The sequence below is a fragment of the Orbicella faveolata genome, unplaced genomic scaffold (assembly GCF_042242905.1).
Source record: "Orbicella faveolata isolate gen_17 unplaced genomic scaffold, um_ofav_v1 contig_1, whole genome shotgun sequence".
Taxonomy (NCBI): domain Eukaryota; kingdom Metazoa; phylum Cnidaria; class Anthozoa; order Scleractinia; family Merulinidae; genus Orbicella; species Orbicella faveolata.
In genome coordinates this window covers 31,042,028-31,069,992 of record NW_028301536.1, presented here as the reverse complement: position 1 = coordinate 31,069,992, position 27,965 = coordinate 31,042,028, and the positions used below count along the sequence as shown (strand labels likewise).

The 27,965-nt window shown below is 39.8% G+C and overlaps 1 protein-coding gene across 1 annotated transcript; it reads left to right on the top strand.

Moving 5' to 3' along the window:
* Window positions 1-1,806: 1,806 nt before the first annotated feature.
* On the top strand, window positions 1,807-27,965 carry LOC110053537 (uncharacterized). Its single transcript, XM_020759779.2, has 13 exons — window positions 1,807-1,914; window positions 9,581-9,676; window positions 10,419-10,496; window positions 10,683-10,766; window positions 11,597-11,674; window positions 16,976-17,083; window positions 18,029-18,139; window positions 18,959-19,051; window positions 19,358-19,421; window positions 20,321-20,479; window positions 21,146-21,270; window positions 21,789-22,038; window positions 22,159-27,965. Exons 1-13 carry the CDS (start codon window positions 1,822-1,824, stop codon window positions 27,525-27,527), a joined length of 6,708 nt encoding a protein of 2,235 aa, XP_020615438.2. The 5' UTR covers window positions 1,807-1,821; the 3' UTR covers window positions 27,528-27,965.

The following is a 27,965-nucleotide window of genomic DNA, read 5'->3' as shown; positions in this document are numbered from 1 at the left end:
CGTTATGTGTCATTGGTCGTTATTATATGGCTTGTGTTTGCAGCAGATATAACGCGCGCTATGGTTGTCTAATTCTAGGGCATTATTCTCCCGTAATGCCCGCGGACCGATTACGGACCTACGAAAAAAAGAAAAAAAGCCATAATTATAATCGTATCTGTAACAAAAATCTGGATCGTGATTGGTTCTCCGCGCGTCTATTTGACACGTAATCGGCGCGCGATCACGTGGGTGTCCAATTACAGGTATTGAATTTGAACTTTTCGTAATTGGATACCCACGTGATTCGCACGTCAATTTGCGCGCTCTTCGCACTGTTTCCTACAGTTTTCAAAACTTATGAAAAGCGCTACAGACGTTTTCGCTCAAAAAAAGTTCTCAAAAGACATTTTTAATTCCGAAATTTGTTATACATACGATTAATTAGTAATTGGACCTCGTGACGTATAATTCTAAACAATTATTGGATGGGGTTTCTGTGATATCCGGAATAATCAAGGTCGAGGTAAGTGTTATCAGCCGAAGGCTGAGGCTGATAACACTAACGCCTCGCGCTCCGATTTTGAAATTACTCGCGCGATTACTCCCTGAATTGTACTCCACTCGGTCCAATTACTATCACTAATTCACTACTTAGTAGCCTCGAACGTTCGGTTTCCACGAGAAATTATTATACCGCTGTGTCTCACAAGGACTGGGAACTACCGAATTCACGAATTTAATTGGCGAAATCGATATTGAAAAGGTTCTAGATTTTCCCATCTAGACCGGCATCCAGACCGGTTACATTTTGTGGAGAAAAAGTTGCAAACTGAAATGTAAAACTATGGACTATTTTCTTCTGACAATATTTATTTAGGGAAGTGCCAAAAAGCCTGATGAGGAAAAAAAGTAAAGAGAACGAGCAAACTTTAGCAGAATTAAGTTCAGCTCATCGCCGTTCGCAAGCAAAATGACAGTTAGTACATTAATAATACACATGAAAAAATTACTCGATTCTGATTGGCTAAGAGCAGTGCAGTTCAAGTGTAACACCAGTGCAAAAAGTGTAACATCAGTGTAAAAAGTGTAACACCAGTGCAAATTACACATCGAAATTCTGGATTATGATTGACTGAAAGAAAATAGGAACTTTTCTAAGAAAATGATATCACGTAAAATGATGACGAAAATTTTGTGCTGAAACTTTGAAAAAAGTTTTCTCAAATGAGAAAAAATGGCTTCAAGAAAGATCTTCCGGCACTTCCTCCGCGCGAATTTTTTCATGTTTATATTATTAATAAGTAATCATACGGTTTTTCTCGTTCAATATGGAGTTAATTTGCACTTGTGAGTTTTTCAAAAAGCTGAAATTACACTCGCCGAAGCGGCTCGTGCAATTTCAAATTTTTGAAAAACTCACTCGTGCAAATTAATTCCAAATTGAACTCGAAACCGTATGATTACCTATACTAAACGAATTTTAAAATTGTCCTTGTTTGCCTTATTATTAACATCTTATTAACCGAGCTTAGTCGGTCTGTATGGGAGAATCTTGACCTCGGTCTGTACTCACGACCTCGGTCAAGATTCTCCCCTACAGACCGACTAAGCTCAGTTAATAAGAGCTAAATCTCAAACCTCGGCCTTGTCGTATTGACCTCGCTATAACGCGCTCGGTCATTACGCCATAGTCTCGGTCTGAGATTTTTCCGTAAAGACCTCACGGTCACATCGGGCCATGAAAATTTGGCCGTATTGGTTTCAACTCACCATCAGGGTAGTACGTGGTGTAAGCTCTCAGTGACACGTGACGGGCCCTGTGTACGCGGGAGATGATGCATGCTGGGAATTCGTGGTAAGCGCGCGATTTTCGCGCCATATTCATTCAGTGTGCTGGACTGTCACCGAACAATGGCCTATGCTCTTACTGAGGTGAGCTTTTCTCTTTTTATTGGGGATCTCTTCTACGTTTTCTAGCTCAGATACATATTTGAATTCTTTCTGGTATGCTAAGTATACTATAGGGATGGGTAAGGTCGTAAATTTCTTCAGAGATGTGACGGCAATCGAAACTCACATGGTTTTCGAGGATTTGAAGCTCGCAAGCTGCATGTCACTTCAAACTCGATTGACTATAAATTAGCGTAATTTTCGATAGTTTTTCCATGCAAGTATAAGTTCTTTCAGCATTAAAACTAGAGACGGCGATTTAGACGTACAATTTGGCAGATCATCAATGGAGTGAGAAATTTGTGTTCGCTTGGTTGTAATTAATATAAACATCTTGTGTTACATGAACGAGCTTGCGAAAGCTTGTACTCAAGTTCATGTACTGGTGTCGCGTTAAATTCATCGTTGGCAGCTCTCAGAGAAGATTTCTTACGTTATATTTGGTACAAAACAAAGGTTATAGAGGGCAAGACAACTGTTTTCACTCAAACTTAATTAGCATGCAGTTGAATAAGGAAAGCTCATTAGTCATTGATTCACACTGTTTTGTTGCAAGGCTATAGCAGTTGTGACAATTTACAAAAGAAAATAATGGTGAAATGAAGAAAAAGGAAGAAACCTTTGCATTGAGCATAATATTTTAGAAAATATGAATGCAAGTGAAGTACTGTACGTATAAAATTATACTTTGTGTTGCACTCTATCAGGCTAATTAGGCCATAATCTAGCTATTCTTATGAGTGGACTCATTAGTCTCCGGGAAGTATTGGTGGTTTGTGGAATATAGTGACAGGTTATGGAGCAAGAACAAACAAACACTAGGTGAATTAATACCCCAGATTGTGGACTGCCTACTGTTCATCTTTTTGTTTTTAATTGAAATTAAGACAGAGTTTCTAAAAGTTTAGGAGAAGTACTGACCTATTGGTTTGAAACCTGGACCCTAGGGGGGGGGGGGACTCCCATATACAAAGGATGAGGGTGCTCATCCGAAATATTGAAAAGAACCCCTAAAAGGTACCAAGACACTGTTTAGTGGGCACATGGGCGTAACTTGAAATTTGTTTCACCCCTAAGAGGTACCAATTCAAAGCAACACATTAACTGACACCATCATTTTCTGGCTTAATGCCCTAAAAGGTACCGCAAAAGCTCTTGCTGTGAGATTTTTTGAGGCCAAACACCCTAAGAGAGACCAAATCCACTCTTTTAATGCCTAAAAGGGTACAACAAACACCCCTGTCCCTTTTATATGGATTCCCCAAACCCCTCTGCCCAGGGGCCGTGGATCCCAGATTAAGTAATTTGTGTTCTAGTCTTCTTGACTTTCACAAATAGACATTGTCTGTAAAAAAAAGTACCTGCAAATTAAACACTGATTAGAGGGGGACCTTCAATGGAATTGCTCTCCATCGTAAGTGTCCAAATCATTGAAAAATAATTCACCTGACAGATTCAGACTTGAACCAAAAGAATGCATCCTAATTTCCTTTAGGTCTGTCTGCAGCTGGGAAAATTTGATTTTTTTTTTTGAAGACTGCAAATTGGCCACCCCTCTAAGTTTTTTCAGTAGCTTTGGGCCTCGTTTTCGTGTTCATTTGCTATGTCATTCTTCTCTTTTCTGGCTACTTTAGTTGTTTCAAGGTTTTGAAGTGTTGTATGAACTGGGTTGCATTCAAATTTTTCACTATGATTACATTTGACAAAAAAGAGAATGCAGTCCCGATACAGACTGGAAAAGTGGAAAAGTGCTCTGAAGCCAAGATCTATAAGAGTAAGCCTGAACTAAGCTAAATGTTGCCAATCTTTATTCATCAGTGGAAATATTCAAATCAGTTGCCAATCGCCCAGAGTTTGTTTGTCGGTAAACCGACATGCTAGTGCAAATCTTAGCTAATATTCATGCTTCCAGGTTAGAATACAGTAACAAAATTATACTTTCACAATTTAGTATTTATGCTTAAACGCCAGTAAATGTGAAAACGAGATGTTTACCATGAATTTTGAAGGCAAAGAAAAATGTGTTAGTTCTATTAAACTTGTGAGTTTACCAAAACTGGCACAGTCATGCAACGTGTCATCAAATCAAAGTTTTTAGAGGGGACATCTACTTGCTAACCATAAAGCAAGGAAATCAAATAATCCACAGCAAAATATTTGACTTTGTCATTATATTATGTCCAGGGATCCATATTCGCCGTCGTCCGGTCGTCTGTGATGACAAAAAAATCGCAGAGACAATCAAAACAATACAGAAAGTCTTCCGCTGGACGAGTTTAGTTTGCCTCTACCAGAAAAAAAAATGTCTTCAAGGCTCGACACTAACTTTTGAAATTACTAGCCTACTGGCTAGTGACAATTTAGATGTTACTAGCCAAAATTTTCTTTTACTAGCCAAGCATCGATGTTGACTGGGTCCAATAACAGCAGAATTACTAGCAACGCTTGTAAGCCCAGCGCAAGCGACTCTCTGAAGTGTTTCATCACATCAACTCTCTCAGGGTGACAGTTCACAAAGACAGGAAAATCCAGGGATTTTCCCGAAAAGACTTTTATGACTGTTTTTCTTTGAGACTTACTTGGAAAAACATCGAGACCATGAGACATCATTGTAAAAACTGTTGAGAGTTCTTCAAAGACAGGCACCGTAGGACCTGTAGAAATGTTTCAAAAGCAAAACAACTATCTGAACGATACTGCAAATTGCCATTAGCAAAATTCGACTGCTGAAAGCCGCTGATTTAAATGTTGATTTCCACATGATTTTGCACATGATCTTGTCAGGAAGCTCTTGTTTTGTGCTGCTAATTTCATAACAAAAAAGGACATCGATGTGTGCTTCAGAAAAATCTGTCTTGTTGTTTACCAATATTTCCTTCAACATAACATATTCAATTACCCATTCACATGTAATGTACCACACAGCAAAAAGTAGACAAACTTAAATTTGCATACGTGCTGGACACCACGTACCCAGTAACATGGTGCATGTACGTCCACAATGAAATTCTGACCTTGTTTCCGAGAAAAGTGTTTGTTAGTTTGGCCAATTTAATTTTGTTTACTAGCCAAAGTGGCTAGGGGAAATTGAAAACCTACCAGCCAAAACTAAATTTCTACTAGTCTGTGGCTAGTTGGCCACCGTTAGTGTCGAGCCCTGTGTCTTAAATTTTGTTATCGGTTTCCTGCATTGGGTGATTCCAGGAAATATCCATACCCTACCATGGGCGGAAATTCCAAAATGCTCTATCCCCCCATGCCCTCCGAATTCCAAAATCGTTAAACCCTCCTCCCCTCTGGAATTTTCAATTTTTTTTCAGACCCTTTGGAATTCCCATTCGACTGCCTAAAACTTCCACTGAACAGGAAACTTGCGCTTTTTTTCCCCCTCCAAGAAAATTCTACTCACAATTTTTGGTCAAGCAAACAAGCAACTCAAGTTTGTTAATGTTTAATAAAGTACACCGTAGCTTTCCCGTCTAAGTCTTATCTTTAAGTTGCTTGCCACCAAGTAAAACTTTCTGTTTTCAGTTCATTAGCTTCATATTTTCAGGAGAGTAGTTCATAATGATACCAGTGGAAGACAAAAGTGAAGTTCATGATGTGCCATCTCGCGCCATATTGAAAATTGTGTTCATTGAGGAACTGCTGACCACTAGTAATGCAACCTACAAATCTGTCAGGCGTTCCATTTGGAAACGAGAGACTGGTGCGAGTATTTCTCACGGATCAACAATTTGAGATTGGAAAGAAACACAGACTTGTGTTATATTTTATTAATCTATCGACTAATTCGTCAACTTTAAGGCCTCTTTGATGTGGAGCTCGCCGCACAATCCACATGGTCACTAGCACCTATCAGATCAATCTTTATCCTGCTTCAGCGGTCGGTTCGTGCCTGATGATTTACAAACTGGAAAAGTTATCAGATCAGCGATTTCAAACGAAGCTTTTGCCTGTCTTCCCCCTCTGGAAATTCAGAGCTGAAACCCCGCCCCCCAATGAGTTTGGATTTCCAAACTGCGTTACCCCCTATGCCTTAGAATTCCAGTCCTAGAAAACCCCTCTCCCTCGGAATTCCAAGATGCCGCCCGTGGTATGGTATGGATTCTGACCACTTGTTATCCATTTGGAACTTGTAGGAAACAGAAAGATTTGCAGCTTTCTTTCAGGATAAAAGCGTCATTTTGATCGGCCAACTTCAGTGACGGGATGAATGAAATCATTACAGGCTCAATTTTCATTTTGCCAACCGCTGATGCTCTCTACTGCATCTGCATCCGCGAAAACATGTTTGATGTGGTGCAAGCGCATCAGCTGTTTTGGTTGTTTTGTTCAGAATATGGTGTTTAGTAATGTTAAGAAAAAACAAGCTAAATATGAGCAGGAAGAGCAAAAGCTTTCCTTTCAGCCTTCTTGGCAGTCAAAGAGGGCTTGGTTTTCACTTGTACCTGGTATTTCTGTGTCTGCCAACAGCCGCAACTACGGACATGATGTACTGGGAGACTGGTAACATGAAAAAAATAATAAAGTAGACTTTCCATTTATGTGCTGTTCTTTTGCAACCCCTAGGATTTCATGGTAACTATCGTTTCCAGTACCGTGATGTTACTGTCATTCAGAAATAAAGGAACCCAAAACCGTTTGCTACGGACATCTTCAGCCTTGCTGATCAAAATTTCTTTGATAAAAGATTTCTTCTTCTTTTCTAATTCTCAACAAGAAGGGTAATTCCTTTGATCAGCACTTTGATTATATATGAAACTAAGATGTTGTCCTGCCAAATTTTATCCACACCAAAGTGCATCGAATGGTATGTGAATGGGCAAGTAAAATTTTGCCAGGGCAAGAATGTCATCTGGCATACTTGCCTGGCTGATGACTTGGAGAAAAAAGCCAATATGGATCCCTGTTATATCTGTCTGTAAAACTTTGGTTGTTCACAGGAAGATATTGAATTTAGGAACACTGTGGCGCTGATTTTTGTAGGAGTCTATTTTTACGAATAGGCAATATTTTGTATTTTGTGGGAACTAACTTTTGCGACAGAAGAAGACTGGCTATTTTCTTGCTGGGTACTAATTTTTGCGATCTTCAGGAATTCGTGTTTAATTGAAATTATATCATTTTTCCTTTTTTTTCAACTGCATTCGACCAACTCGTGAAACAACTTGTAGAGAAGTAAAACAGTAATCAAGTTATTGGTGTCACACTTTAATCTTTAATCTTTAATCATTTTTTATACACGGTAAAAACATCAGGTAGAAAAAATTATGTAATAATGACTAAAAATCCAAATCCTAACATTATAGTAACTTACATTAATATGCCACTTAAGAAAAATCCTGGTTTCCATGAATGCCGTGTTTAAAAATTATGGTAGAGAAGGCGTTTAAATTTGTCCAATGAACCTGACTCTCTAATGTTACAGGGTAAGCTGTTCCAAAGGGTAGCGCCGCTGTAACTAAAAGTATTTTTCATGTAGTTAGTTCTTGGAAAGGGGACAACAAGTTTGTTTACCGAGTCCCTCAGAGAATAGCTTGATTCATTTCGCTTTATAAATTTAGACGTGAGATATTCCAGAACAAGACAGTTTAAAGACTTGAAAACCATTAAGGCGTTCTGAATTTGACATTGAGATTTCAAGTCTTTCGAGCTAAGTTTGTGAAAAAAGGAATCGACATCTATGTCATAGTTTGATGAAGTCTATCACGAGACTGCTCACAGCCCTCTATTTTCTTGTAGTTTTATTCGATCGTTGAACATGTAGATTGAATCTGAGACAACTGGACACCAGCGCAAAACTGAAGACTTGACTGGGTAGGGGATGGGGAGAGGGGCTGTAGATATCTTTGGAAAAAAAGTGAATTCCCCATTTTTCCAGAAATGTAAAATTCCCATTGGTTGAAAGGTGACAAGAGTGTCATCGCCTTGACAATGGCCGATCATGATTGCATCCAGGTGCATTATGCGGCTTGCAGTAGTTGTCATCAATGACATGTGCTGTGATTCATAATGGAGGGGTTGTTTTTAAAAAATATAGAATCCTGTTAAGAGAAATTATAACATTTCTTTGCTCAAAGATGAGCAGAAAGAGGCTGCTGTTAGTCTTCTTTGGTTGAAAGATGTTGCAATTTTTGCAGACCGGCTTTGCGGAAAGTCCGATATATCATCAACTCTACGCAACAGCAAAAGAAATGCAAATGGTGCGAATGTTGTTCTCATATTTTCACCACTCAAAAGCATCTTGAAAGCATAAGTAGAAGAGACTGAAGAGCTTTGGATTCCTTCCATCGTTTTGTCAACAAAGGATGACATGCCTCTCCTTATTGGAGAAGCGAAATACAAGCTTGTTTTTGGAAGACAGCAGAAGACTTTTTGGATGCAAAATTCCAAAACGTGTTCTAGAACGAAGATTCTCCACTTAACAATTTTGTCATGCTCATTGTAGTTTACGAGTGCCACACCATGTAACACCTTTAGAAAAAGATTATCCATAGATATGTAAGTTGTCTTGCCAAAATTCCCAAGGTGAATAGCGAAAGAACAAGCGCTTATCCTACAAAAATCAGAAAGACCGTTTGATTTCGGCTTTCTCCCCTTTTAAGCAACTTTTTTTTTGGAGTTGAAGTCATCTGAGATGACACCCGAATGCATGTATGTGTTGTTTGCAAACTGATACTTGTAATCAATTAAACAAGCAATTTATGGCTCAGACTGTATTGGTCCGATTTAATGAAATGGTCAAGGGGCGGAGCTGTTAGTAACAAGGCGATAACAGGGGGAGGAGCCTAATAAGTCCTTTTTTTTCCAAAGATGTCTACACTCTCTATTCTTCTTGCTCACTTTGCTCACAGACCCCACCCCCCACCCCTGCTTGCTTCGTGCTCACCTTGCTCGCTTTTTCTTTCGCGTGTGTGAATAGAGAGGCTGTGAACAGTCTACTCTATCACAGTTACATTTTGTTCTTGTGTGGAATTGTAGATGCTCTTTTCAATGGAGTACCTTTAGGTGATCCTTTCCTGTTAACCTTTTATTTCTGAACGTTTTGTTTGTCATTTCATTGTTTTGTTTCTGAGGGAAAGAGACTTTAAATAAATGGCAGCAACAAGATTCTACTTGTGATGTTTCTTTGTATACTTTCGCCAGGGGAGTAAATTTTTGCGAGAATTTTTTGGGGGGATTTTTTTTTTTTTGCAAATCGCGGAAAAAAACACAAAAATTGACAATTTAAGTTTCATCACTGCTATTTATCATGATTTAAGTGAAGGCGACAAACACACTCATAATCTTTGATTACTGCTAGTATCATTTTTTGCATACATTATCATCCAAAGATAGGAAAATAAAACAGTAGTACAAATAATGACCAAGACTGCAACAAGTATTATGTTTTGCCTCACTGACTGGTATGGTATTCTATAAAATTTTTGGGTTAGGTTAGAGACGGTAATGACAGTAGAGTGTTTTTATAAAAAAGACAACCCCAGCCAGGCTTGAAAATATCCTTCATAACTCAAAAAACTCTAAACCTACTGTCTTTAACTGTCTCTATCCTAACCTATACCCTTTACCTTGTAACTCTGCATAAGTAAAGAAAAGAAAATTAAAGTTCAAAAGTTCTTTGTTTATTTAAACTATATTGCAGATGCCTGTACAGATAGTACAACTACTGACAGAACCAGACCTTCTACCAAAATTTCAATATCTGTTTGAGAAAGAACATGGGCCAGTACCCTTTGAGGTTAGTAATATATTATGGGTTCACTTATTACAGTCTTGTATAATCCTTTGATCTCAGTGGTGTTCTTGAAAAGTCCTCACAGTTGGGAATGTGAGTTGCCATGGAGATGCAGTGATAATCTTTGATGAGCAACTTTTTAAGCCTAACTGTAGGGTTTACTGTACTAAATTAGAAGTCTCATTTAATATGCTATGAGGAACTTTTAATTTTTTTTTTTTTTGACCATCATATGTCCCAATTTCAGGTAAACTTTTTTTTATTACCATTAGAACTCTGCATGTATGTGTAGTAATAATAACAAGAACTACATGTATGAAGTTAGAAAATATATGTAGCTTGAGAGCACTCTTTTTAGAAGATGTGTTTGTAAAAGCCAACAGAGTGAAAGAAATTCAAACCTTGCAGAATGCAGTGGAAACCAATTTTCAGGCCTGCCCCTCTGGCAAGCTCTTAATACCTATGATGTACTTGTCCAAAAGACTCTCTCACTAGCCTTTTTAAAATGATGTATTACTTTCTGACTTAATTTCCTTCATGCTCATCTTGTAAACAAAGATCACTGGCCCAGACTATTGGATTAGACTTTCTTTGCATGGTGTGCTTGACCATTTTTTAATCTTCCTCCCTTCCCAACTGGCTGGTGATTAATTTATTGTAATATAATATTATGTATGACTGTAGTAATGTATGAAGAATCAGAAAGCTTTACATACTTATGTAGCTATTTTTGTGAAAATGCCAGGACTCTGAGACAAGTTCTGATGTAGAACCTCAAGTGGACAGTGAAGATGAAAAGAGTCTTGACATGGTTTTTTGTGAGGTGACATTTCAGTTGATGTTACAGTTTGTTCTGTATTTTTAACAAAGTGCCTTAAGCCGCAGTCTCATATCATTCTACTGTTAAGCTGAATACATATCAAGAAAACTTAAGTAAACATTGAACCATGAATTTGTGTTAAACCAGGCAACAAATAAAATTAGTGCCCACTCTTTATTTAACTTTCAGGATGCTGAGGCAAATTCTGATATCAAACATGAAGCAAACAGCGAAGAGGAAGACATAACAAATGTTGACATTGTCCCTTGTGAGGTAACATCTTGTCAGCTGCCAGGTGGCACATTGGCTGTAAATGTGGGTGAATTGTTCAACTCTGATTATAAATTTGGACAAAAAAAGCAGATATGTGACATTGCTAGGCACATGAAAACAAAATAATGTGTTTGACACTAAAAAATGCAATTATGGGTAAAAATAAAAATCAATGAAATAACCAGCGGGCAATTCCTGTAAGAGGATACAAAGTTTTCAAATCAATATACAGAAGATCACAAAGTTTTAACAATGTGGACTTGCAGACACAAATTGCCATACAGAGAGGGTTGATATCCTTTGACTGACCTTTTATGCTGGTTTAATCATGCAAGAGCATTAATTTTGATGAGCTGAAATTAACAGGTGATCACCAGTGTGTGTGCCAGCTGCCATGTGCAATAATAATGCAACAAGTACTATATTTTATTAAAGTTATGGAAATAAGCATTTTGCTGGAAAATACACCATTTCTAAAATTCATGTGAAACTACATCTGAGACTCAAGTTGCACATCTTTTATACCGTCAGTGGTGAGGACAGTGATGACATTATTTCCCACTTTTTCACAAGTGTTTGTGCAAACAGTCAGTTTGTCTATATTGTAAAAAGAAAACTGCTTGATGGCAGGAAGATATAAATTTTATTTTCTCATGTTAAAAGCAATATTTTTATTCCTATACTTCTTTTTACCACTTGAAACTTAAGTCCATATCTTTGCACCACCATTTAATATCATCTAATGTATATCTCTAGAATTCTTTATTTGTACTGCCAACCCCCCTTCCAGCTTGGTCCTCAAATTTCTTTTCTATATTTCTAATTCACAGGATCAAAAAACAACGTGTGATGCCAAAGGTCAAGTGAATACTGAAGTGGAAGTACTTAGAGACACACTCTCTTGTGAGGTACCCCTCATCAGTTTATGTTATTGCACAGTGTACATACAAATATTGACAGAACTGCTAAATACTCAGTTCATAGTTTGTAAATATTGTAATACTGTAAGGTGTCAAGAAAAAGGTATCAAAATTTTGAAGTAGTAAAATAAGGGGGTGAATGAAATTTTTACGTTGTGTAAGTGTGATGATATGTACTCAGCGTTCTCCTTTTCAGGCGGTAACCGGTAAAATTTACAGCCTGTAGCACCACTCACTACCACCTAAAATCCCTTGGAATTCTTGAAAATTCAACAGGTAAAAGAAAAAAAATATATAGTTGTTTCACCGACACAATCGGTATATTATCCTTGTAAAAGAATAAATAAATAAACAGATTAAAAGATAAACTGTGCAGGCTATGGTTTGTAAGTAGTATCTGTGGCTTTCGAACTTCGAGGCAAGATCCGCAAATTTTTGGCGGGCTTTCTGCCACCATTCCATCGTGGCAGATGTCATTTCTTCACACATGCATCAATAGTTGTTTACGTTCAGTTTCACGATGAAGCGACTATGAACATTGTTCTCATTTCTCTCCATCAGCAATGGCAAGAAGTCACGAATGGAAACAGTTACAAATAAAGTAATTTTAGACGTTACAAGTATTTGATTTGCAAGCAATGTGGGGAAATCAGTTCCATGAACTCCCCACCTAACTATCGGCTTTAGAAAACTGGTGTTGCTAAATTGACCAACATTCACGTGTGGTGATCGAAAACTTCATCTTCGTCACGAAATGCTCCACATTCAGGTCAAAAGTGTTTGAAATCTATTTTCAGACGACGTTTTGAGAGAATCCTTGACAATAAAACCCTTCCAGAACGTGAATGAAAATGAATATGCAGCGATTTCATTTGGTTTTGAGAGACAACCGCTGATTTTGTAGTGACACTTCATGTAAGCACAGCGAGGATACCCTGGAAGTTTTCTGTGACTTTAGGGCAAGAGAATTAAGACAAAGAATAAAACACTTAAAGATGAAAGTGCTGTTTGATTTCATTTCACATCTACAGCCAAAGGTGTAAAATTAGTAAACTGTAAGGCATATTAGATGGAGGTCTTTTCAAAGAAAATGTTTTTATTAGGAAACGACAACATCGGCGATGAAGTGGCTTTGCAACTCAAGAATGACACACCTGTCTTGGAAAGACAAGAATGGGGCAAATTTTCATTTCATGTAATGTACAGAGCAGACCTAATAAACAAGGCTGCGATTCACCTGATTGCTTTACCGGTTTAAAATGCTCTTTTACCTGTTGTACTGAAAACAAGGGAGAACCCTGTGTACTTCGAATGCACTTCTGGTGACGCAAACAGCATGTGAACCATTGTGCCTTGCGTTCTTTTGTATGTAGTTCTCCCCTTGTTGTTTAGATATTAAAGCAAATAAAAAGCTATGTTACCTCCTGTCTTGACATATCGCCTCCTGTTCTTGACATAATAGCCTGTGGCTATTACATGGTGTCAGAAGTAAACCAAAAACCTCGGAAACATGGTGTTAAGCATCATCAAATGCCCGGTTATGTAGTGGAAAGGCGACAACCCGAAAGAAAACTGGTGGCGTTTCAAGCAGTCGAGCTGATGTTTACAGGACCTCTGAAATTCAGAACAGAAGAGGAAAAATGCAGCTATTTGCTCATCTGGGTTGGTCAGAAAGGAAGGGATATCCACAACACGATGATGAACATAGGAAATTAGGAACATACTACGAACGTTCTGAGAGTCACGTAAGTCCCAAAGCAAATCCTGTTTTCACCAGGTTCAAATTACACAGTCCAGTCCAAGACTCGTCAGAAATGGCAGAGAAATTCATCATGGCATTATGGATTCTAGCCCAAGATCCCGATTTCAAAGACCCAGAAGAAATGATGAGAGACTGAATAGTTTTCAAAACAAACTCACTCAAAGTCAGAGAAAAGTTAATCTCAAAGGGAGCCAAGCTCGTGCTGGATGAAATTTTAGAGATTGCAAGGTCACATGCATCCTCTCAAGCCCAGCTCACAGCCATGGCAGCTGAAACTGCAGATGGGTCCATATACTTAGCACACCCTCCACCAAATCAGCCATCTCCATCTTTCAAGCCTCCCAGGGGATTGTGGGAACTGTGGTCACCCTCAACGCATCAGACAATGGATTCACGTCATCAAAGATTGGGAAGATTCTGCAGCTCAGACATCCTTCGAATCTATTGTTTTTTAATCAGGCACTGTAGCAAATTTAACACATGGGACACCAGAGTCTAGTCGAGATGAAGTATTTGTATCCATTCAAGTAAACCTGGCGCAGAGCAATAACAGGAAGACCACACTGAGAGCCAAGCTTGACATTGGTGCCCAGTGCAACATACTACCCATGAGGCTTTACTGTGAGATGTACCCAGATCAAGTAAACAACAATGATAAACTCAAACCCAATGCATAGTTGTCCTTGAATGTTGTGCCCACTGTCTACGGAGGCTCGCAAGTGGCAAAGTCACTATACCCTACAACTATGGGAAAGAGAGCACACTCGCACCCTTTTGCATCACTGACATACCAGGTCCCACAATCATTGGCCTGCCAACCTCCACTGACCTGAATCTGCTACAGTTCAATTTTGCTATACAGACACAACATCCCCAACCAGCATTAATGGATGCCTAAAGGACAAGACTCCTGAGCAAGCCAAGGAAACCATCCTGATAAGAGACAAGCAGGATCTGATTACACAATACCCTGAGTGTTTTAATATTGTCAGGAAGTTTCAAGGAGAATACCACATCGCAGTCGACCCCAATATTCCACCAGTGATTCACCCTCCATCGTGCATGACATCAAAAGTGAATTAGATGATACTGCCAAGAATTGCATCACAAAACTTAAGAAAGGTGAACCCCCACCCTGGGTTAACAGTCTAGTCTACTGACAGAAACAAAATGGGAGGTTGAGACCCTGCAGATACAGATTCAACCGCATGCACTTTGGGCTGAAAATATCATAAGACATCTTTCAGCCCAAAATTGACCAAACATTTGAGGGCTGTGGAGTAGTGGCAGGAATTACAGACGACATCGTAGTTTTTGGACAAACTAGTGAGGAACATGACCACAGCATGCATGGTATGCTAAGATAATGCCAAGATACAGGCCTGAAACTGCACCCTGATAAATGCTATGTGAAGCAGGAGAAAATCAGATTTTATGGTGTTGTCTGTAGCCAAGGTGGGCTCCAGCCTGATCGAAACAAAATCTCAACACTGAAACAAATGTCAGCTCCAACTATCCGCCAAGAACTGCAGACCTTCTTAGGTCTGGCAATCTACATGGGTCCCTTCATCCCAAATTTAAGCTCTCTAACAGCCCCACTTCAAGAGCTCCTAAAGGAAAGCCACCAATTTGATTAGAGCCCAGCACTGCAAGATGCCTACAGCAAAGACTCTGTCAGTAGTGACGTTAGTTTAACCTACTTTGATCCAAAGAAGGAGATCATGTTAAAAGTTGACACTTTGCTGAAAGGCCTAGGCAGAGCACTCAGACAAGACAACACATGCCTGTTGCTTTTGCGAGCAAAGCACTCATTCATGTGGAAACAAGATATACAAACATTGAACAAGAACTACTTGCTGTGGTGTACAGGTGTGAGAAGTCTCACACTTACCTATTTGGTCACAGTTTCACTGTCAATACTGACCACAAGCCCCTTGAGAATATACACCTAAAACACTTGACAGCCGCACCCCTGCATCTTCAGAGAATGCTACTGAGACTGCAACCATATGACCTTGTCATCCGCTACCAACAAGGCAAAAGCATTGAAATTGTGGATGCACTCTCCAGGTTATCACCAGAAGAAAAAGAAGCCATCCCTGGGATGAATGTTCAAGTGCACGACATCCACCCTCAATTCAGTAACAGCATTCTGCAGAGAATTAGAGGACAAACCGCGTCGGACCCAGAGCTCAACGCACTTAAGGAACTGATCCACTCTGGTTGGCCGTCAACCATCCAGCAAGTCCCAGTGCCCTTAAAACCTTATTAGCCCTTTTGCAATGAACTTGCTGTAGAAGATGGTACGGCCATGAAAAGCCACCGCATCATTATCCCCACTGTACTACAGAAGGAAATCTTGACAAAGCTCCATGCAGCACATGCATGTATCGCTGTATGTTTTTACTTGTTGTTTGTATTTTGACGAGCCCTATGGGCTCGTCAAAATACGGCACAACTCGTAAAAATATACAGCGATACTACACACCAAAACATCTAATAAGATATGTATATATCGCCTCTTGTTCTCAACATCATAGCTCACGGCTATTATAGTAAGTATGAATAAGCGAAAGATTTACCACCTTTGCGAGGCACAAAATAAGTGCCATCCTGTCGTCTGGGGCAAGTAACTTTAGATTCTCATTTGCCCAATGGGCAAGGGCTCAGGTATGTCATTGGTCAACTAAATCAATAAAGAGCAAACTAAGCCTCACCCAAGGCAAGCAAAATTTGACAGCTACCGGTCCAAAGGGCAAGCTGGAGTTCGTTTGGAGCCCTGCTTTGTATATATCATCACACTTTTCTCACTGGCTGTTACTGTTCCTTGTAGTATGCTGGATGTATGTAACAATGTATATCACGCATCAGGGTTCTTGTTAAGAGTCTGTAACCAGTTCATTTTACCAGCTGTTTGAGTAAAAGTTACTACCTATTTCACTGGAGTATTTATCAAATTTATGATGGATGCTTGTTTGTTCAAAAGTGAATACCCATTGTGTTGAAGGTTTTGGAAAATCTTGCTGTTCTCCTTCTAGTCACTCCTTCTAGTCACTAACCCTAAGTTGAGAAATCTAGAAGACATCATTGCATTGAAAATAAAGGATGTGTTGAAGTAATCCATCTTGTCATGTCTCGAAAACGGCCTCTGCCAGCTTGGTATAAAAATGGTTAATACTTCCTTTAACATTATATGAAAAAGAGTGCCTTGAGACATGTGGAAAGATCCTTGGATGCACTGAAAACCCAGGAGACCCCCACTGGGGCAGAGTCCCCACACCCCCGGCAGGTGGGGCAGGTAACAATGTTACCTGCTATTTCTTCTTTCTAACTGCCTGAATGAAAACTTAACAAGAATCCTGTATATGAACCTTGTAAATGGCCTAGCAGCTCAACACAAGTCTCCTGTAGGTCAGCAGTTGAGAGCATCCAACCAGTTTTTGGAAGATCATAGACTTGAAATCAGGCCATCAGTGTGTTCAAAATACAGTAATTTACTAAGCAACACAAATTCATTCTATTGTCAGGACTCTTATGCAAGTTTTGATGTCAGGGCTGAAGTCAACAGTGAAGAGGAAGGAGTTATTGACATTGTCTCTTGTGAGGAAGAAGAAGTTGATGTTGTCTCATGTGAGGTAACATTTGTCTGTAATTTTTTTCTTGCATACCCCCTCTACATGTCTGCCTACCCAGCCAAATTTTACAGACAGATGTATGGAAAATAAGAGAAATGAACTGAGCATCTTCTAGCCAAGCTACATCCTTCAAACTTGGTGAATACAATCTTCCACCTATTAGTTTAACATTGCTATTCACAAATTGTGTAAAATTCCATTTTACAAAAAGTTATTTGCCATCGAATTCCCATACAAACACTGTAACTTCTAACCGCTTTGCCTAGCCATCAAGATGGCGTCAAGAACCATGATTAAGTCTGTTCACTGCCAGTTGTCACGTGTAATGCGAATTGCAGTGTGATATTTCATTTGTGCACGTGAGCTGTTCTCAATCTGGTTGTTTCATCGCAAGTTAGCTTTCATTCTTTTCAAATTTTCTTTATGTCAGGACAAAAATGCAAGAAAACTCCTTGCCCATTTTCATATTTGAAGAAGCCAAAGAGGCGAAAATCTGGTGGAACCCACAGGTTCAGGGTCGAACAAAATCTTTGGCTCTGAGCGACCGTGGGTCACACTGTACCCAAGAAGAATGGTTGAAGGAACACAGGGACACTAGTCGAAATCTAGTCGAAATCAGTTGTAATATAACCACTTCATCTTGTTCATTTGATTGTTTCAGTTTTTTGTTTACCCTCTCTCCTGCCCTGGGGGCTTTCCTCAAGCCCAAATGGGCCTCTCATTTCTCCATGAAAGATGCCCAAACAGATTCACTGGCTTGGTTTGTTCACTGTGTGTGTGTGTGTGAGAGAGAGAGGGGTGTACAGGGTATAATTCTACATGTAACTAGCTGGTCTTCCATAATAATTGTTTCTTTGTCCCTGTGATGCTTGTGGCAAATGGTCAGAATACAATTACTTATTAAGCAACAAGAAGGTACTAAACACAAATTTATTTTATTCTTAGGGGTCTAACACAACTTCTGATGTCAAAGCTGAAGTCAACAATGAAGAAGAAGGAGTTATTGACATTGCCTCTTATGAGGAGGGAAAAGTTGTTGATGCTTTCCCTTGTGAGGTAACATCCAACCTAACTTTGTTAAACTTTGCCATATCTAGATCACTCCTCAAGGATGTACTTGATTCTCTCTAAATGATTATCTGGGTTGCAATAAATGAGATTAATTCATCTCTTAGTTTACAAAAATGTTTGGTAAACTGGTGGGTAAATTTTCACTTGAAACACTATCACTAGAACATTTTCACTTCTGTGCAAATTATTAGTCAACATTCTCACTTCCGTGCAAATTATTAGTCATTTAAACAAAATGACTTGCCAATTTGTGACTGCACATTTCTCAAAACAAAGCTTAGCAGATGTTACATGCAAGCAAAAACTTTAGCCTGGGTCTCATTGTCTGCCACAAAAATGGCAGGAAGGAATGCTTTCATTCCTCATGCTCGTACTTCACTGTTTTTTGGAAGCTTAGCCCTTTCTGGTCTACCTGGAGCTGGTGACATTTGTTGTCGCATCTTGTTTATTCAATTAGCCTGACAGTCTTCTGCCATGTTTTTTGTACGTGAATGCTGATATACACATGTACTGCTTCAGAGAAATACTGGTGGTTGATATTGATAGAAAAGGCCTCCACGTTCCCCTACCCTAATAAAACCATTGCTACTACACAAAGTTTACAGTAGTATACACTGATACAGCTGGGAAAGGGCTCTTGTGCACAACCCTCCCTCCCACTGTTTTGTTCATTGGGGCTACTTTGAACAACTTGGCACATCACAACTGGTTTCATGTTTTTAAGGACAGGTTTCGGAACTGTTGATTATTTGTTTATTTTTTTCAATTGCTGTAAATGGATGTTCTCATGATTTCTCTGTTAAGGGCTTTGAAGAACCGATTGTACCCTCTGATGCTGCTGCTGCTGGTATACCCAGATGTGAACCAAGAATTCAGGAATTTTCAATTCCTTTGGAGGTAAGAACTGCTGCAGTTCAGATGGACATAAACAAAGACAATTTTTCTAAACTATGGAAAATGTAATGTGATTTTCATCGGCCCATGAAAACCAGAGGAGCTCTCATGGACTTGTCAGATGTGTTCCTGCACCGTTGTTGAATTAGAATTTGGAGTGGTGGTTTTGAGAAGGGAGGAAAATGACTCAAAGTTACAAATGGGGTGTCTAGTTTTCTCAACAAAGGCAGCAAATTTATTAATGGAACGTGTAATACTGTATGTGTATATGATGCACATAATTGCTCTGTAAAATTAATGTATTTTCAGAAACTAAGATTTACTACAAATTGCATCAACAAGAGAATAGAACTGGAAGAGGATGAGTATATTTGTAAGTAGATTCATAAACAACACACTTAGTATGGGAACTTGCCAATGCTCACTCTACTTTTTAGGAGCTGAAAATTGTATTTTAGTGTTGCTTAGGGATTTCAATTTTAAGTTTTGATAGTCGTCTCTCTTTGAGTACATTCCAAATAAAAGAAACAACTGACATCTCAGCAAGCAAAGATATTAGAAGTGGTACCTGTTAGGGATACAATTGGACTGGTGTCTTTCAGCGCTTTTATTTTTCAAAATTTGTCATAAGCATTCAATTCAGTTTTTGATGAGGTCCTTTCGCAGGAAAACGATATTGTATATGTAAGGGAAACTGTTCTTTCTTACACAAAACTTGATCTGTTTTGTTTGACTCTTGTATGTTGTACAGTTTTGTGTCATATCGGCAAGTACATGCAGACTTACCCTGATGTATCTTGATGAGAAATTAAGCTGTTTCTTTTTTTTAAATAAAATTCACAATCTTTAAAAGCTTTTCTGCATGATTACACTGGTAAATATTGTAGGGTCTGAGTATTAAGATCATTGCATAACTTTGTCACATGACCTTACCTGTTTAAAACTAGCTGTGAAACGAACTTGATGCCAAAAATGGAAAGAGCATGACAAACTAGTCAAGCATGGACTTGTGCGACTGTCCATTTTGAGACCATTGATTCTTTAGATAATTTTCTTTATACTGCACATTTTTGTGGCGTTTTGAAAGTTTTTTAAAATAAAAAGGTTTGGATGGAAAAAGTTGCTGGAGACAAACTTTATCATCTATCAACCAAGTCCTTTAAATATTGCCAACTTCCGATTGCATGGTTTTGTAGTCATGCCCTTTCAATGTCGGGCATCTGTCTCATTTCATGACCAAACCTTGAAACTAACATTGGGAGTCTTGTTTAGTTTGCAGTCAGTGTGACAAACTGCGCATTGGTAATTGTTCCGTTCATGGTAGTTTGAAGTGGGTTAAGGAACCCACAGATGTGTTCGTAAAAGAAGGACTGACGAAAGCAAGGTCCACTATTCCAAGTAACATGGATTTGAAGACTTCAAGTATACCGGGTGGGTAAAATCTGATTATCTCGATTGGATTACTAGCGCAATTTGTTTCAAAAGTTGTTGATAACAGCTAGGTCACGGTTTGTCCATCTTGAAAAGTTTGGCCTAATTTCTTCACGGTTTTCAGTCACAATCCTTTGTAAACATCCCCATTCTACAACAACCGCACAGCATTTTTGTTTAATTGTTGCCTTTTGATGCTTGTTTATCTTACATGTTGTAGCACAGTATGATTTTGAGGTCTCTTACATTTTGAAGGTACCAAATTTTGTGACTCGCAGACAACAACTAAAAGTATTGTGACACGACTCCTTCAACTAACATCTTGATAGCTAACAACTAGATAGATGGTCAGTCAAAAACACTAGCAGAGCATCTTGTAGAGTTTCCACATTCTAGGAAAAGTAAGAAATTGACAATTTGAATTTTTTGTGGTAAACTGAAAAATCAGGGAAAAGCCGGAGATATCCAGTCTTATGAGTGGCAAATCTGAATCGTAACTCAGTTTCCTATAGTAATATTATGACAGGAAGCAAGTTAAGATTGGCCAATCGACCACCTTGAAGCAATATTCTGTGAGAACGTAAATTTTGTTGTTTTGTTGTGGTCAAGAATGCAAAAGAGTCAAGTGTTTGTTCAGTGGTATTAAATTGTGCCTGTTCGTTTTAGATGCCGGATTGGGAATCTTTGCCAAAGAGAGATTTGAAAGTGATGTAGTCTTTGGCCCTTACTGGGGCCAAAAGATAGGCGTGACAGATGTAACTCCAAGCATGGATCAGAGCTACATGTGGGATGTAAGAAAGAACCTTATAATTAGTACAAGTTCGCTGAGTAATATTGCTTAGCAACTTCGGTATCAAAAACTTAGGGCTGAATCAAACTTCTCACTAAGCTATAACTTGTTTTCCCGTCTAACGTTGTAGGGTCACTTGTAAGATATTAGGTCTAGTCAAGATAAAAACTCGAAGTCGTCGTTATTCAGTTCTAAGGAGTAAAATCCGCCAGCGTTGTAGTTATCTTTCCTACCCATAAAGTATGGTTTACACGCAAGAACATGTGAGGATATTTACCATAATAAAACTAGGCGTCGGAAAAAATCGCAGGTTGTCCCTTTTCTAGCATTTTGGTTTGCGTTTGTTTGATTTGTTAACATCGCAAACACAAACCGAACATCCACCTTTGTAGAAAGGTGTATCGAATTCATGTCGCTTGCGTGAACATAGTTTAATTTTGCGTTTGCCTCGGCATAAAACTTGTAAACCAGCAGTGAAACAGTTCTACTGCGTCTCAGGTGAACTCTTCTCATTTGCAGATAATTGAAAATGGACGTGTCACGCATGTTGTTGATGCTCGGGATGAGGAAAACAGTAATTGGCTACGTTTTGTGAACTGTGCCCGTAATGATGATGAGCAGAATCTTGTAGCCTTCCAGTTCCGAGGTGAAATTTACTATCGCGCCTACAAGACAATTGAGCCCGGCATGGAGCTCCTGGTGTGGTACGGAGACAGATACGCTTGCGATTTGGATATATTAAATAAAGATGAATCTGACAAAATTGCAGGCATGTGTTCCACTATTTTGATGATGTGATTGGCTTCGATTTTTGTATTTCAGAACTCAACAAAAAGAAAATAGCGGTAGCTGTAAATGAGACTTTTCCTGTATATTTCTTTTTATACAGATGGACCGATACAGTGTCAAAAGTGCTTCATGGTCTGTTCAGGACCGTCTTCCCTGGCCACTCACAACAAGTTCCGCTGTCAAATAAACAACGAGCACCACCTCTGGCGGTGCATCCACTGCGACAGAAGCTTTAAAACACCTCAAAGTCTACAAAGACACAAGAACATCCATAAAGGCCTCAAGCCTTATGCATGTCGGATTTGTGGCAAAGTCTTCTCCCATCCATCGTCGAGAAATAGGCACCATAGCCTGCACTTCAATATAATTTGCAGTTGCAAGATGTGTGGCATGGTGTTTAGCAATTCAATTAGTCTTGGACACCATGAAAAGACAGTTCACGCATACAGACGTCTTTCCAATGGCAAGTTTGAATGTACTGAATGTGACAAAGCGTTTGCTGACTGGAAATGTCTGAGGCGGCACAAGAAACGGTTGCTACACAGGAATGCTGATGCATGTACGTGCAAAACATGCGGTAAGCTCTTTCGAAAGAAAGAGAATTTACTTAGGCATGAAGCTTTGCATAAGCCTTCCTTCCTTGCAGAACCCTACAAGTGTCAGCATTGCGGTCTTTGTTTCACGTCTGGAATTGGTTTATCTAATCACAAGAGAATTCATGTTAACAAAAACGTGAGCGAAGGCAAGTCTGACAAAGGAGGGATTTCTCAGAAGACAACTTCAAACTCTGTGCAGAATTTTCCCACAAAAGGTTTATTGGTAGTAAGAGGTAAAAAGTACTCGACCTGCCATGTTTGCCAGATTTGTAAGGCTCCCTTTGCTTATTCTTTCAACTTAGCAAGGCACATTCGAGAAAAGCACCCACGGGTTAAGATTATCAAGTGTAGAAAGTGCGCAAAGGTGTGTGTTTCTAAACGTGAGTTAGCTGTACACATTGCCATGAAACATGAAACAAGAAAATATGACTCCAAACAATCCTCACTTGAATCTGTTAAATGCAGTCAGTGTAACTTTACGTTTCCAGAATGTCAGCTACTCAATCACGCATGCGTTTACCAAAAGGCAAAGGTGAACGAAGGTACAACGACGCAGGACTCCGAGTCCAAGAGAACTGTGCAAGCATCAGATGGAAAACACAACATATCTCAGAGACCTTCGCAAGATCAAACAGTATACAGCAGCGTGGAGTTTAGATGTGAATTCTGTACCAAAGGTTTTCCTTCTTTGTCCTTGATGCATTGCCACAGAGCTGCCCACTTTAGGAAGAAAAATCCAACCCTGCCGGTTTCGCTTGGTGTGACATCCAAAGTGTCAAATAAGGAAAGTCCATACATTTACCGAAAGGTATCGATGAACGAAGGTGCCACCGCGCAGGAATCCGAGTCCGCGAGAACTATGCAAGCATTAGACGGCAAATACAACATTTCCCAGAGTTCTTCTCAAGATCATACAGCATACAGTAGTGAGAAGTTTAGATGCGAATTCTGTGCTAAAGTTTTTTCTTCTTTGTCCTTGATGTATTGCCACAGAGCTGCCCACTTTAGGAAGAAAAATCGAGCACTACTGAATCCGTTTGGTGTCTCATCCATAACGCCAAATAAGGAAACTCCACGCCTGGACACGGCTCAACCCAGGAATGGACAGTTCACATGTGGAGTTTGCTGTAAAGAGTTCCCTTCTTTGCGGTTGATGCACTGCCACAAAGGTTGCCATTTTCGGAAAAAGAAACGAGTTCGAGAAATGTCCGGTGATCGTTGTGACAAACCATTCAATTCGAAAGAATCACTGCGCCAGCATAAATGCCACCGTGCTGAAAATGCCCTAAGTGTCTCTTGGTCTTCTGTGAAACGGGTCGAAAGTTCAGCTGTCCATTGTAAGGTCTACAACGAATCTTTCCATAAGGAAACATCTTTACGCTCTCACATGACTCACCACAGTCGAAACACTTCTCATTCTAATCATTCGTCACCGCCAAATCCATCACCCAAATCTTCAAAATTTCTATCAGAAGATAAACGCTTCAAATGCGATGTTTGTGCAAGAGAATTCACCTCAAAAGATTCATTGAGATCGCATAAAAGTCATCACTCTCGGTTTGGTAAGATGCAGGTTACTTTACCCAAACAAGTCGTTGATGCAAATGCACAGGAACCTCGTGTTTGTAAAGTTTGCTGCGAGTCATTCCAGTCCAGACGTTCCTTGTCTCAACACAAGCGTTCGCATGCTGGAATAAAAACCGCTTTTGCGTGCCCTTTCTGTCGTAAAGGGTTTTCGTTTAAGCAAAATTTATTGCGACACAAACGAAATCAGCACGATCGGCCATACAAATGTCAACGCTGTGGTGAAGGATTCCGAACTGTTCAGGGACGACTAAGACACTTTTTGAAACACGACTCTGTAAAGCAGGACCAGAAGTGCCCTTCATCGACCGAGACTGATCCAGTGAAATGTGAAGCGTTAAGGGTTCCACAGATTTGTTGTCTGCATTGTGATAAGCGATTCATGACGTGTAAGGGTCGCTACAAACACATGCGAAAGTACCATAGTGAGGAGAGCAAAGTTGGACTTTGGAAATGCCCGTACTGTAGTGAAGTATTCCAGAATGGCAGTGCTATGAAAAAGCATGTCAAGAATAAACACGCCAAGAGGAAGAGGTCTGAAGATCAACAAGGGTGCAAGAAAGAAGACAAAGATGGCATCGAGACGACCAACAGCAAAGTGGCCGAGAGAACACACACGTGTTCAGAAGCAGATACGATTGCCCCTTGGAAATGCGAGTTCTGTAGTAAGGTATTTCAGAGCGTCAGTGGCATGAAAAAACATGTCAAGAAAAACCACTCCAAGAGGAGGAAGTCTGAAGCTTCTCGCCAAGGGTGTAAGCCACAGGAGAAAGATGGCATCGAGACCACCAACAGCAAAGTAACCGGGAGAACGCAGTCGTGGTCAGAATGGCTAAATATTGCTCCTTGGAAATGCCGGTTCTGCAGTAAGGTATTCCCTAGTGTCAGTGGTGTGGAAAAACATGTCAAGAAAAAACACCTCAAGAGAAGGAAGTCTGAAGTATCTCACCAAGGGTGTAAGCCAGAGGAGAAAGATGACATCGAGATCAACAACAGCAAAGCGACCGAGAGAACGCAGTCGTGGTCAGAATGGGTAAAACTTGCTCCTTGGAAATGCCAGTTCTGCAGTAAGGTATGCCAGAGTGTCAGTTGTATGCAAAAACATGTCAAGAAAAGACACTCCAGTCGGATAAAGTCTGAAGCATCTCACAAAGTGTGCAAGCCAGAGGAGAAAGATGGCATCGAGATCGACAACAGCAACGTAACCGAGAGAACGCAGTCGTGGTCAGTACCGGCAAAAATTGCTCCTTGGAAATGCCAGTTCTGCAGTAAGGTCTTCCAGAGTGTAAGTGGTATGAAAAAACATGTCACGAAAAAGCACTCCAGGAAGAAGAGGTATCAATCTCCTGACCAAGACTGCAAGCAGGAAGGAAAAGATGGCACTGAGGTCACCAACAGTGGAACGACCCTGGGAGCACTGGAAGTGTGCCGTCGTTGCAAAGCTCGATTCTTTGCATTCGGAAGTGGCAACAAATGTGTCTATTGTATTCATTGTAATAAAGAATTGTCTCTCGAAGGAAATGACAACAGGTCTGGGTGTGAAGACGAGTTTGTCAGTAGTGTTATTCAGGACGAGATGCATTGCCTTCGTCAGAAGAAAAATGGTCAATTATTGGCCTCAGCAAGGGCGTTCAAGTGCCAATACTGCCAAAAAGGCGTTTCTAAAATTAATAGCCTTTACAAGCACATCATGATTGCACACGGACAGGAATTTGGATCGAATTATCATGGTTCATGCACACGCTTTGTTAATCAGTCTGAAAGGAAGAACAGCTCTATTCCCCAAGCTTGTGCAGCAAATGTAAGCGTAAAGGCTTTCCAGAATTGTGAAGATCACAGAGTAGCCAGGAATCTTAATGCTCAGCCAAGAGGGGTGAAATTCAAGACGGTTAGAATAAAAGCGGGTACACGAGGGACAAAACACACCGTCCAATGTAATCGGTTTAGATGCTGGTACTCTAGAAGAGAGTTCCTTAGTAGAGGTTGCCGTGGCAGACATGAGATAAAATCGCATGGAAATCAAGTTGCACCTTCGTCTTTGCGGCCCAAACTTGATGTGGATAAGACTTTCATCAGCAAAACTTTGCACGAGAGGCCACTATGGAGTAAAGATGAAAATAACCGCGAGGGTAAATCAAGAGCTTGTATAGATGGACCGCACGCAAAAAAGTGCTATCCAAGGAACAAGGCATTTCCGTGCGAATATTGCCCTAAGCAATTCCTCCAAGTTACTAGTCGTTACAGACACGTTATGCTTGCACACACTGGAGTTACCAACGCCTTTTCCAAGGTCTGCCAGTTGAAACCACAAGTTCCCACTGACAAGACTAGTGCAGCAATGCCGTTGTTTTGCAGTGATCGAAGCATTGCATCTTCATCAACTCCTGTAAAAAGAAAGAAAGACGTATCAAACTTAGATTGTCAACCTGAAAACAAGAAATTCAGAAGGCACGATGTCAACTTCGGATCTGGCGACCCTGCGGGAATGTGGTCCTTCAATAGGCAAACTGTAACTAGCAGTAAACCATTTCCGTGCGAATTTTGTGACAAGAGATTCTCTACGTTCAGTCTCCAATACAAGCACTTTTTCCTTGTTCATTCTGGGTCTCAAGCCTTAGCCGATCAAGGGGTCACGGATTCGAAGGCATTGCCGACTATGAAGGTTTCCGAGTTGTCAGACTCGTTCAATGCTGTATGCAACGAAAGTGCGTCCAGTTACTCTCATGGAGACCCAACAAGGCGACATATTTCCCCTTCACAAAGAAACATCCTTCGAGATGGTAGTTCCGATGCTGGAAACTGCCTTAAGACTAGACCTTCCGTGGCTGTAACGACCAGTGAACCATACAAATGTGAGATTTGTTGTACAACTCTCCGCACAAAAAGCGAATGGAGTAAACACGTTGACAAAATTCATCATGGGTACACTGGCGAATCCTCGTGCAATATCAAGAGATTGCCCAGACAGCCGTTGAGAACCATTTTGTGGTCTTTACAGAGCAAGAGCAATCTCAAATCTTTGCGAAAACGACACGTATCTTGTCCCGAGGTAACATGCGACAAACAAGATGAAGTGTCATCAATACGTCCAGGAAAATTTGTCAAGCCCAAGTCCAAGAAGAGATTCAAGTGCGAGATCTGTCACTCCTTGTTTACCCAGAAAAGATCCGTTCTTCGTCACATGAACAGCCGACATAATGATGAAAAACCCTTCCAGTGTGCCATTTGTGGATATGCCGCCAAGAGGAAAGACCACCTTTCCGCACACGAGCGTTCACATTTTAGTTAGGGTAAAAATTGTGGCGAATAATTGTACTCGGTGTTCGGCATTTAGTTTTGTCATTAGAGAAATTGGGGATATAGTGATTTTTTATTTACTGCAATGTATTACCAAATCCCTCAAATTTATTTATTGCGTAATAGCATAAAAATTCAAGTTATTTCCAGTCAGCAGTGTTTGCATTTCGACAAGTTAAAGGTGATCAAAGTTAGCTATTTTTATCTTTGTAAATAGCAAATTTCTCGGAATCTTTAAAGTTTTGAAGACTTAGCAATGTGATTTCCACTGCTGTAAGAGAGGTTATTTGGTACCTGCAGATCGTTTTAAAGAAATTTTCCCTCAATCTCGTTTGCAGGATTTTATCCTTAATTAATATAATAGTTTATAAGTTTTGTCAAATTTATGCTTTTATATAGTTTATAATGGAATAAATGTCTTCTATGGAGA

Bases quoted from the DNA above. Each gene is read 5' to 3' on its own strand.
- LOC110053537 (XM_020759779.2), top strand. From the start codon at position 1,822: ATGCTGGGAATTCGTGGTAAGCGCGCGATTTTCGCGCCATATTCATTC. The intron at 1,915-9,580 runs GTGAGCTTTTCT...ACTATATTGCAG, and splicing joins TGGCCTATGCTCTTACTGAG to ATGCCTGTACAGATAGTACA. The intron at 21,271-21,788 runs GTAAGAAAGAAC...TCTCATTTGCAG, and splicing joins ATCAGAGCTACATGTGGGAT to ATAATTGAAAATGGACGTGT.